This window comes from Apodemus sylvaticus, chromosome 10, assembly GCF_947179515.1.
Source record: "Apodemus sylvaticus chromosome 10, mApoSyl1.1, whole genome shotgun sequence".
Classification (NCBI taxonomy): Eukaryota; Metazoa; Chordata; class Mammalia; order Rodentia; family Muridae; genus Apodemus; species Apodemus sylvaticus.
The window spans coordinates 15,842,559-15,855,243 of NC_067481.1; the positions used below are offsets into that span (position 1 = coordinate 15,842,559).

General features: G+C 47.5%; 1 protein-coding gene across 1 annotated transcript in view; it reads left to right on the forward strand.

The window, feature by feature from the left end:
- The first annotated feature begins 7,482 nt into the window (after window positions 1–7,482).
- The window catches only part of Bptf (bromodomain PHD finger transcription factor), a 96,421-nt gene continuing 91,218 nt past the window's right edge, over window positions 7,483–12,685 (forward strand). Inside the window, 2 exon segments of the mRNA XM_052195905.1 lie at window positions 7,483–8,013; window positions 8,015–8,351. Coding sequence (XP_052051865.1) covers window positions 7,708–8,013; window positions 8,015–8,351 — 643 coding nt within the window. The 5' untranslated portion in view covers window positions 7,483–7,707.

Sequence of the window (12,685 nt, forward strand, 5' to 3'; positions counted from 1 at the left end):
CCAAGTGATGGGATTCAAGACATGAGCACTCACCACCTGACTGTCTCCTTGGATTTATAAAGATCATATCCCCTCCCCCCCACCCCCCAGACAGGGTTTCTCTGTGTAACCCTGGCTGTCCTGGAAGTCACTCTGTAGACCAGGCTGGCCTCGAACTCAGAAATCCACTTGCCTCTGCCTCCCAAGTGTTGGGATTAAAGGTGTGTGCCACCACTGCCTGGCTATAGAGACCATATCTTGGGACTGGCTAGATAGTACACTGGTTAAGAGCACTGGCTTCTTTCTCTCCCAGAACGCTCAAGTTCAATTCTAAGCACCCACACAGTGGATCATAACTGCAACTCCAGTTGCAGAGGATTCAAAGCACTGTATTGTTTTCACTGGTGTGGGGCATGCATATAGTGCACAGGCATCTATGTAGGCAAAGACCCATACACGAAAAATCAATCAATCAATCAATCATCAATAAAACATTTGAAAAGGATCTCATCTCAGGCTGGTGAGATGGCTCAGTGTTTTAGAGCATCAGGGGACCTGAGTTCAATTCCCAGCAACCACACGGTCACGGTGGCTCACAACCATCTGGAATGGGATCTGATGCCCTCTTCTGGTGTGTCTGAAGACATACATCGACAGTGTACTCATACATAAAATGAGTAAATCTTTTTTTTTTTTTTTAAGAATCCAGTCTCTAAGCCGGGTGGTGGTGGCGCATGCCTGTAATCCCAGCACTCTGGAAGGCAGGCGGATTTCTGAGTTCGAGGCCAGCCTGGTCTACAGAGTGAGTTCCAGGACAGCCAGGGCTATACAGAGAAACCCTGTCTCGAAAAAAACCAAAAAAAAAAAAAAAAAAAAGATTCCCGTCTCTGTGTGCTGCTCTGTTCCATCCTCAGAGTGATCTGAGGCCTCCTAATGTTGAGCCCTAGTGTAGATGAGAGAGCAGGAGCACAGCACAAGGAACTCTGAGGACTGGATGCCATTACTCCGAAATCCCTGCATCCCACACGCAGCTAAGTGTAGAGAGGTAGTGCAGAGTCTGCTGCAGGTCTCAAAGGAATGTCTGGATGCTTTTAGGGGAAGAGGGGACGCTCACTTTGCTTGCAGAACGCTTTTTTCTGGACCCTAACATAGTTTGAAAGTCCGGTATTCATGCAACTGTGCAGTTTAATTTTAAACCAAGGAGGTGTTCCGTTTAGCCACGAAGCGACTACCTCCTTCCCCAGGAGCCCGTGTGTAATAGAACTAGAACGGGCCTCAACATGTCCCCGAGAAGCAGAGAAAGGTGCGAGTCCAAGCTGTGTCACTGCCATGTCACCCAACTCCCTCCAGGCATGGCCACAGCCTCATGAAGCACTTCCCATGAGCAGGCGACTACGGAGAAGGGGATTTTAAAAAAGGTTTATGTGTATATGTGTTCATGTGACTGTAAGCTGTGTGTGTGTGTGTCTGCAGAGGCCAGAAGAGGGCATCAGATCTCTCCAGGAGTTACACTTAGAAGCAGTAGTGAGCTGCCAAACATTGGTTTTTGGAACCTGACTCATCCGGATTTATCTGGAAGAGCAGGAAGCACTCTTACCTGATGAGCTCTCTTTCCACGGTCTTAACAGACAGGCAGGAAGGAAGCTTCCCAGCACACAAGTTGTGTTCTTCTGGTTCCAGTAGCCACAAGACAGCCTCTGGAAATTCACAAGCCAGGTGGCCATAAACTTAGGAGTGTAAGAAAGGATGTAGGGGAACATCAAGGAATAAACCTAGAAAGTGAAAGCATTTGTGTCTTATACAAATATTTATCTGGCTGGGCTATGAGGGTGCACTTCTTTAACCCCAACACTGAGGAGGCAGAGGTAGGTGGATCTCTGAGTTTGAGGACAGCCTGGTCTATAAAGTGAGTTCCAGTCAGCCAGGACTTTTACACAAAGAAACTCTGCTTCGAAAAACACAAAACAAAGGCCGGGTGGTGGTGGCGCATGCCTGTAATCTCAGCACTTAGGAGGCAGAGGCAGGCAGATTTCTGAGTTTGAGGTCAGCCTGGTCTACAGAGTGAGTTCCAGGGCAGCCAGGGCTACACAGAGAAACCCTGTCTTGAAAAAACAAACAAACAGACAGACAAAAAAGAAAAGGAAAGAAAAACACAAAACAAAATGCACAAACAACTTATCAAGGGACTGAAAGGATCGTGCTGTATTAAAAACACTGGCTGCTGCTGGTGGGTTGGTGCTGATAGTGGGATGTAAAGTGAATAAATAAATTAATTAATGGGAAAAAAGGAACACTGGCTGCTCTTTCACAGGACTTGATTTGATTTCCAGCATCTACATGGTGGCTCACAAGTATCTGTAACTCCAATTCAAGGGGATCCAATACCCTTTTGATTTCTGCAGGCATGGTGCATAGGCACACAGGCAAAACACACACACACACACACACACACACACACACCCCAAGGAAAAACATTAAATATGGTTTCAGTGCAGAGGAGGAGGAAGCTTTAATACCTGGTCTACTGTGTGAGTTCCAAGACAGCCAAGGCTACACAGAGAAACCATGTCTCGAAAAACCCACCAAGCAAGCAAGCAAGCAGACAACTCTTACCCGGGCCAAGATGGAGTCTGATTAGTAGAATACTGGTAGAATATGCAGGCAGCCCTGGCCTCCACCCCCAGCAACACAGAATCTGGGGATGGTGAATCACACTTGTAACCTCGGCTCTCAGCAGGTGGCCGCAGCAGGAGCAGGTATTCAAGGTCATCCTGGGCTGCATAGTGACTTTGACACCAACTTGTGCTTCATGAAGGAAGAGGGAACCGAGGCTGACCTGTGGATCTGAGGTCATGAACAAAGTACACAAAGAAATAATCAGGTCCGGAGTTTGTTTTCAGAAGGACTCACCTGTTGCCCATGGTGAGCTGGCTTTAGAAAAATCACTATGAGGGCTGGAGAGATGGCTCAGCGGTTAAGAGCACTGTCTGCTCTTCCGAAGGTCCTGAGTTCAAATCCCAGCAACTACATGGTGGTTCACAACCATCCGTAACAAGATCTGACTCCTTCTGGGATGTCTGAAGACAGCTACAGTGTACTTACATATAATAAATAAATATTTAAAAAAAAAATTTAAAAAAAAAAAAAGAAAAAAAAAAAAGAAAAAATCACTATGATAGTTTGTGAAGAGGTTTCCTCTACCAACTGAACCCCTGTCTACTTCAACAATATTGTGACTTCTTTAACTCTTTCTTTGAAACAGGGTTTTAGTCTCCCAGGTGTTGGGCTTGAAGGTGTGTGCGAGCTGGAGAGATGGCTAAACAGTTAAGAGTGCTAGTTGCTCTTCCACAGGACCTGGGTTCAATTCTCAGCACCCACATGGTAGTTAAGAAATGTCTGGAACTCCAATCCCAAGGGACTCTACCTCCTTTTATTGCCTTCACTGGGCACTGCCTGCACATGCATTTGGTGTGCAAACATACATGCAGGCAAAACACTCACATACACTTTTTTTTTTTTCAAGACAGGGTTTCTCTGTGTAGCTCTGGCTGTCCTGGAACTCACTCTGTAGACCAGGCTGGCCTTGAACTCAGAAACCGGCCTGCCTCTGCCTCCAAAGTGCTGAGATTACAGGCGTGTGGTACCATGCCGGGAAACTTAAAAAAAAAACGTTTTTTTCCCCCCCAAATCTGTGTGTATGGTATATGCATTTGAGTACAAGTAGAAGAGGGCATTGAATCCCCTGGAGCTAGGGCTTAGGTGGCTGTGAGTCCCTTGCTGTGGGTGCTGGGAACTGACTCTGGTCTTCTGTAAGAGTAGCAAATGCTTTTACTCTCTGGCCATCTCCCCGGCCCTGAGAACTCAACGCCATAACAGTGCATTATACAGTGGAGCATCTGCCTAAGAACCTGACCTTATAGTGGCCTGGCATGAGACCCACTGACTTTATCATCTATGCCACTGAGTATAAGTGCTTAGCTTTCTTTCTTTGTGCTGGGACTCAGATTTAGACTGGTGGCCTGCTTTTTCTCTGGAACCTTAGGGTCCTTAGGTAGATGCAAGGCAATGGCTTCAGAGGTTGCATTCTTTTTAGATTCAGAACCCACAGTTCTAAAGTTCCTAAAATTCTAATTGTTTCCTTCTTGGGAATTCCTTTCCTGGGCTGGAAAGATGGCTCAGGGTTAAGAGCACTGACCGCTCTTCTAGAGGTCCTGAGTTCAAATCCCAGCAACCCATGGTGGCTCACAACCATCTGTAATGGGCTCTGATGCACTCCTCTGATGTGTCTGAAGACAGCGACAGTGTACTCACATATATAAAATGTAAAATCTTAAAAAAAAATTCCTTTCCTGATTAAATGATCCAGAGTCACTTTGCCAAGGCCGGCAACTAAAAAGTCTATGTAATGCCAAAAGCATCTCTCACTGTTCCATGTGATACACTGTATAGGTCACAGGCTACAAAGAAGTTGGGCAGTAACCAGAAAGCTTATGTTTGGATCAATCTGGAGGATCAGGGTTCTTCTGTCTTTGTCTTACTCAGCACGGGCCACTAGTCTTACAGCTCAGGATGCTGAGGTCAGAGAACCAATTGAGGCCAGGAATTTGCACCACACTGCACAGTACTGCATGATTTAAAAAGCAAGCAAGCAAGCAAGCAAACACCAAAACCCAATACTGGCGCACATCTATGTCCAAGCATTGAAGAGGTTAAGGCAGGAGGAATAGCAGTTTCAGGCCAGCTTGTACTACATAGTGATACTACTTCAAACAAAACAAAACAAAAAAGATAAGAGCTATACCAGGTGTCATATGCCTGGGAAGTAGAGAGAAGGGTCAGGAGTTCAAGGACAGCCTCAGTTACATAGCCAATTTGAGGCCAGCATAATATCCTGTCTCAAAACAAGTCAACATTTAAGACTATATCTCTCTTACCTTTAAAGAGATCTTTTGGGCTGGGCGGTGGTGGCACACACCTTGAATCCCAGCACTTAGGAGGCAGAGGCTGGTGGATTTCTGAGTTTGAGGCCAGCCTGGTCTACAGAGTGAGTTCCAGGACAGCCAGGGTTATACAGAGAAACCCTGTTTCGGAAAAAAAAAAAAGAGACCTTTTGGCATATATTTATTTGTGTGTGTGTGTGTGTTGTCATATATGTCACAACTTGTGTGTAGAAGTCAGAGAGAAACTTTTGGGAGCTCGATCTCTCTTTCTTCTCTCTCTCTTTTTTTTCCCCCCAGACAGGGTTTCTCTGTGTAGCCCTGGCTGTCCTGGAACTCACTCTGTAGACCAGGCTGGCCTCAAACTCAGAAATCTGCCTGCCTCTACCTCCCAAGTGCTGGGATTAAAGGCGTGCGCTACCACCGCCCGCCCTCTCTTTTATTTTTATTTTAGAGACAGGATCTCTCTATGCTGCCTGTTGCCTCCTGAGTGCTAGGATTAAGGGTTTGCCAATCTACCCACCAGGTTGTCTTCCTGTGGGTTCCAGGGATTGAACACAGGTCAAAAGGTGTGGTGGCAATGATCTTTACCCATGAGGCATCCTGATTGCCTGTCTGTCAAATAACTTTACTCTGAAGACAGCTACCGTGTGCTTAGATATAATAATAAATAAATCTTAAAAAAAAAAATCCACCCAAGTTGGGCAGTGGTGGCACACACCTTTAATCCCAACACACACTTGGGAGACAGAAGCAGGCAGATTTCTGAATTCGAGGCCAGCCTGGTCTACAGAGTGAGTTCCAGGACAGCCAGCGCTACATAGAGAAACCTTGTCTCAAAAAACTGAAAAAGAAAACAAAAACAAAACAACAAAAACCCCACCCACTATCACCAAGGAAGATCTGAACCTCTGCCTATTTTGGCCCTGAGTTTCTATACAATAGCTGTACTCTTTGAACAAAACTCTAGCCTTTGTTTTTATTTTATTCATTTATTTTTGGTTTTTTGGATTTGGTTATTTCGAGACAGGGTTTCTCTGTGTAGCTCTGCTGTCCTGGAACTCACTCTGTAGACCAGGCTGGCCTAGAACTCAGAAATCTGTTTGCCTCTGCCTCTCAGAGTGCTGTGATTACAGGCGTGGGCCACCGCTGCCCGGCTCTGGATTTTTTTTTTTTTTTGGATTTGGTTTTTTCGAGACAGGGTTTCTCTGTATAACTCTGTATAGCCCTGGCTATCCTGGAACTCACTCTGTAGACCAGGCTGGCCTTGAACTCGGAAATCCGCCTGCCTCTGCCTCCCAGAGTGCTGGGATTACAGGCGTGCGCCACCACCGCCCGGCTCTGGATTTTTTTTATGTTTGTTTGTAGCCCTGGCTGTCCTGGAACTCACTCTGTAGACCCGGCTGCTTTTGTTTACCAAAGAATTCCTGTGGCTCTCTCTTTACTTTGTTGGTGCCTTATGAGGTCCCTATGGGTAAGTTTACCACTCTCAGAGCTCAACCAAAGTAAAGTGAATACATAATAAATTAGTTGGCAATTAGTACTTGCTTTTAAATTTTCACTTCATTTCTATATTGAAGTGAAAACTATATTGTAATAAGCCATTTAGTGGGCTGAATCCTATTAACTATTTTTCTTCAAATTATTTTTTCTGTTCTCAAATCTATTAATAAGCATCCATACAGGTTCCTAAAACCTTTTTTTTTCTTTCCAGAGCTCACCTGGAGGACACTCTATTGAACTACCTCAATTTGATGACATTTTGTGCATGCGCCTGAAATTTCATCTTAGTGACTAACTCCCTAGGCCAAATCAAGACTGGTAATTTGTCAAGTAGACATTATTTCCAGGTAACACAAATACATAACTTTGTGAAGCCAATTATAGACAGGACGCCATCCTTCCTATCGTGAGTTCTGGCTGAGGTGTGGAAGTTCATAGTTGGGAAGTGGGAAAGGTGCCTGGAGGCCGCCGCCTGGAACCTAGCTCTGAAATTTAACCCTGGCTCTTAGGGTGGGGACTCCAAGAAAGTCTGAGAAAGCACCCTGGGGGTGTGGCTCCCGGGCGTGCAATCCTGGAACCAATCCTCTGGATCCAAGCAAGCCTTTGGGAGCTCTCTATTGGGACGGACTTCTCTCCAGCTCTAGTCCCTGCGTGGGTAGCTTTGCGTAGCGATCGATCGCTCTCAGTCTCTAGGTCGTGACTCTCCGCGAGACCCTCCTCTCTCCGCTTTTTCTGCACCAATTTCTCCAAAAGGCCCGGCGACTCGGGGGAAACTCCCTGTTTCTCACCCCGGTTTGGAGACGCGCTTTGAGGTCTCCCCGAGACCTCAGCTGGGGGGTGGTCTCCCAGGAGGAGACCCCCAGACTGCGGGACACCCCACGCCACCCATCTTGCTCCTGCACCGCCGCCGTCCAGCCGCGCAGGGGCGCTCCGGGACCTCCCCGCCCCCGCCGTGCCGCTCCCGCGCTCCCCCTAGCGGCCGCCGCGATGCCTCGCTCTGTCCCAGGCTCTTCGGGCGGCGCAGCTCACGTGACCGCGCTCCGGGCCTGCGGCCGCTGTCGGTTCCCCCAGTCACCGAGCGAGAGGGAAGAAACAAGATGGCGGCTGCAGGCGATCCAGAGCGGGGCCCCGGCAATTCGGACTGAGCCTTCTCTCTCCACCCCGCCGCTGCCGGGCCGCGCCCCTCCCGCCCGGGCCCCGGCGTCCTCCCCTCCCCCTCGGCCCCGGCGCCCCCCGGCGCCCCTCCCCCCACCCCTTCGGCTTCCCCCCCCCCAGCCGCGGCTCCAACATGAGGGGCCGGCGGGGCAGGCCTCCCAAGCAGCCCGCGGCTCCTGCTGCGGAGCGCTGCGCCCCGGCCCCGCCGCCGCCACCACCGCCGCCACCACCGCCGCCACCGCCACCGCCGCCGCCGCCGCCCGCCTCCGGACCCATCGGGGGGCTGCGCTCGCGGCACCGCGGCAGCAGTCGGGGCAGGTGGGCCGCCGCCCAGGCTGAGGTGGCGCCCAAGACCCGGCTGAGCTCACCCAGGGGGGGCGGCCGCAGGAAACAGCCGCCGCCGCCGGCCTCCGCCAGCAGCGCCAGCGGCCCGGGCCGGGGGGGGCCGAGGAGGCGGGGGCGGCAGGACGGGGGGCGGGGGCGGCCACCTGGCCCGGACCACCCCGGCCCGCCGCGCCGTCAACAAAGTGGTGTACGATGACCACGAGAGTGAGGACGACGACGAGGAGGAGGACATGGTCTCGGAAGAGGACGAGGAGGAGGAGGAGGATGGCGACGCCGAGGAGACCCAGGATTCCGAGGACGATGAGGAAGATGACATGGAAGAAGACGACGATGACTCCGATTATCCGGAGGAGATGGAAGACGACGACGACGACGCTAGTTACTGCACGGAAAGCAGCTTCAGGAGCCATAGTACATACAGCAGCACTCCAGGTACCCACCCAGGCCGCCTGGAGACTCCTTCCCCACCTCCTCCCCTCCCCCTGACTTGCTCCCTCTCTAGTGCAGTGCATCCTGCTTCCTAGCTCCCCCCCCCCTCCCGGCCTGTCCCCCACGCGGAGGCCACGGCGCGTCTAGTGACAAAAAAGACAACAAAACTAGATTTGCAAGAGGAAAGAGGCGCATTGTTCAAAATGGAGATTGCATTGTTGCAGTTTGCAGGCCACACACTGGTTCGCTCTTCTCTCCCCCCCCTTTCCTCTTCAAAATTTGTGCCAAGTGCGGTGTCTCCACCAGGCAGGATTGAAACTTTGGCACACACGTAGCCATTGAGTTAGTCTTTCTCCTCCAGTTTTGGTATGGGTATCTTATTTATTTATTTTGCAATGAAAGAAGCCTCCTGCTCTTGCAAAGCGTCGCATATCTAAAACGTATTGTTGTAGATTTGAGGGAAAAATTATCTGTTCCTTAAAAAGAGAGAATTTAGGTCGTGGAAATACATATAGACGTGTTCCCTTTCCTACCCTCTAGTTATATAGTTTGGCAGTTGTTTTGGAGGAAGGGTTGTTGTTGGGGAGCAGGGAGCTTCATGGGGTCCTGAGCATTTGTTTGTGTTCTTAGAGTGAGTTCTCTTGGTCGCGTGCAACAGTTGCTGGTAAATAAATGGCTCATTAAAGAGCAAAGCAGAAAACGAGACCAAACGAAGTTTGGCAATCCTTCCGATTTAAAAATTACTTTGGTTAAGTTCCAAATAAAAGTATAACACCACGGGGCCGTGTGTCCTAACCAGTTTGATCTTGGCTTTGCGTGGGAGATGCAGTTTCGTGGCACCTGTTGCGGAAGATGTGTGGTTGATCATCGAGGTGCAATTGCTGTAGATGAACTTTTTGAAGTCACAGTATAGAAGTGTCAGCTTGGACCTGACAGGACTTTTTCTTGTTATTCTGTTTCTGAGGAAAAAGCCCTTCCTGGGTCAGCAGTGGGCTTCATCAGTGGTGGTGAATTCTCAGATGTTTTCTAGCTTAATTTCTTGAGGTGGGCCCTGAGATGCGATGTGTGTCTTGTTCAAGTTAAAGGCACACATGCAATTGCTGCTTTGTATTAACGAATAGTTATGAAATGAAAGAACCTTAACGTGTAGCAACAGATATGTCCTTTATGTTTCTATTAGCCTGGATTGATAATTTTATTTATTTATTTATTTATTGGGGTTCCCCCCCCCCCAGAAAGGGTTTCTCTGTGTAGCCCTGGTTGTATTGATAAAATTAAGATCTAATTGTAAGGACATTTACAAAGTAAATGAGGACATCTGAGGGTCTTTCTTCTGAGAGCCTGTCATACCGTTTTCAGAGAAGATGAGGGTGCTAGGAGTGGCTAAATTGAAGTGTTTTCATTTTTTATAACTGCTTAAGTTCCTAACTACTGCAAGGATGAGAATTAAGCCAGATTAGATTGATTTAACACCATGTGAAAAAAGCAGATTTCCTCTGCCTGACTGTAAGAAGGTTGCCTAGTTTATGGGGCTTGGAGGGAGGCTAGCTTTTAGCAAGTTTAATTTCTTGACAACTTAGTTTAGTGTGTCTTTTATAGTACTAGGTTTTACTTTAAGAAATTATGCGTCGGGCATCTGAATCAAGAGCTCAGAATTGAACTGTAGACTGTGGTAGTAGAGGAAGTTAGTAGTTGAGTTAGCACTGAGGCATTTTGGCAGGGCAGTTCAGCTAACTTTTAACTCCTTGAAGACCTGGCCAACAGCACTGATGAATTGAAGGCCATGTAAATGGTGAATTAAATTGTAATTTGTGGTTAGGGATCCTTTTTAAACAACCATGTAAAATTTGGGTGCTTTTTCTTATAGTTTTTTTTTTTTTCCTTATGAGACAGGGTCTCACTACATACCCCTGGCTGTTGTGGTGCTCACTATATAGATAGATCAGGCTGGCCTTGAACTCACAGAGATCCACCTGCATCTCTGTCTCTAGAGTACTTGGCAAACTTGTATACATAAGATTCTTCAATGCCATTTTTCTTCTTGAATGACACAGTCTATCTCTGTGTACACTTGTCCTATGATTATGTGAATTAATAACATTAGGAGTAAGTTTTGCTCTTAAATATTCAGTTAGCTCCTAACAGACATATGCACTGCAGATATGCATACAAAGACTGATTGGATAACTTGCTGTTAGGTGAAAAGTTTGATAATTCTCTAGTAGGTGGCATAACTTAAATATTCAGGTTTTTTTTTTAAAGATTTATTTATTTATTTATTAGCCGGGCGGTGGTGGCACATGCCTGTAATCCTAGCACTAAGGGAGGCAGAGGCAGGTGAATTTCTGAGTTCGAGGCCAACCTGGTCTACAAGAGTGAGTTCCAGGACAGCCGGGGCTATACAGAGAAACCCTGTCTCGGAGAAAAACAAAAAACAACCCCCCCCCAAATCTATTTATTTATTTATTATATGTAAGTACACAGTAGCTGTCTTCAGACACACCAGAAGAGGGGTCAGATGGTTGTGAGCCACCATGTGGTTGCTGGGGTTTGAACTCAGGACCTTCGGGAGAGCAGTCAGTGCTCTTAACCACTGCGCCATCTCTCCAGCCCAATATTCAGGTTTTAAGAAACTCAAGTTGGTGTAACTAGATTTGATAAACTCTTCCAGTAACTCTTCCTAATAGCAGACAGTATACTTTAAAAAAAAAATAGTTTTTAAAAAGTTGTATTTTTATTGTTATTTTTAAAAATTGTGTGTATGTCTATGTGAGTGTGAGTATGTGCACCTGGTAGAGGTGTCTGCAGGGACCGAGGTGAGGTGTCAGATGTCTCAGAGCGTCTGAGAGCCATGTGACGTGGGTGCTGGGGACTCAAACTCAGGTCTTCTGGAAGAGCAGCTCATGGGGCCTGCCAGGCCTCTTCCTTTATTTACTGGCTTTATTAACTTGAGCATTTGGTTTTTTGAAACAAATAACATCTTCAGATGATGGTAAAAGGATGTTAGATTTTGTGGTTTTGACTTTTAGGGTTTGTCCACTTGTTTTTAGTGAGTATTCATGTGAGTTGTGCCAGGGAAATTGTGCCATTGGCTTTCTTGTTGATCCTTCTGGGAGGAGACTTGAGGTCAGTGTGTATGCTTGTAAAGTGTAGATTAAGGTACACTTAAGCTGCTCTAGAACAGTAGGGCTACACAGAGAAACCTTGTCTCAAAAAGCCAAAAGACAAAAAAATAAAAAATTAAAAAAAAAAAAAAGATACACTTTAGAGCAGGCCCAGCTGGGTGTGGTGGTCCACACCTTTTGTCCTAGAACTCTGGAGGCAGAGGCAGGAAGATCTTATTATGACTTTGAATATAGTCTGTAGTCTGGCCTATGCAACAAGCTCCAGTACAGCCAGGACTAACTACCGAGACACCTTGTCGTGAAAGAAAGGCAGGCGGGGCGTTGGTGGCGCACACCTTTAATCCCAGCACTTGGGAGGCAGAGGCAGGCGGATTTCTGAATTCAAGGCCAGCCTGGTCTGCAGAGTGAGGTCCAGGACAGCCAGGGCTACACAGAGAAACCCTGTCTGGAAAAACCAAAAAAGAAGAAGAAATGAAAAGAAAGGCAGGTCAGAAGAGGAAAGTTGGGGGATGAGGGGTGTATGCTGTACTGTCAAGGCTAGAGAGGACTGTGCTTTAGGGAATGTAGACTAATTTGATTAGTTTTTGTAGTTTAGAAAATTGGCTTGAGTATTACTGGCATATTTTTTTTTTTTTTTGGATTTGGTTTTTTCCGAGACAGGGTTTCTCTTCTCTGTATAGCCCTGGCTCACTGTATGTACCTGGAGCTCACTCTGTAGACCAGGTTGGCCTCAAACTTAGAAATCCGCCTGCCTCTGCCTCCAATATTACTGGCATATTAAATCCCTAGTCTAAGAGCTGTGTTCACCTGTGGTTCACCTGTAGTTCACCTGGTACACTGTTTGCTTAGCATCCATGAAGCCCTGGCTTCAATTTTCAGCACATAAGCTCGGTTTGGTAGGGCATGATTCTAATCCCAGGCCTGTGGATGTGGAGACAGGAGGGACAGTCACCACCCCCACTCCCCCAGGCGGGGTTTCTCTGTGTAGCCCTGGTTGTCCTGGAACTCACTCTGTAGACCAAGCTGGTCTTGAACTCAGAAATCTGCCTGCTGGGCTCAGCGGTTAAGAGAACCGACTGCTCTTCTGAAGGTCCTGAGTTCAAATCCCAGCAACCACATGATGGCTCACAACCATCTGTAATGAGATCTGATGCCCTCTTCTGGAGTGTCTGAAGACAGCTACAGTGTAATTAGGTATAATAAATAAAATAA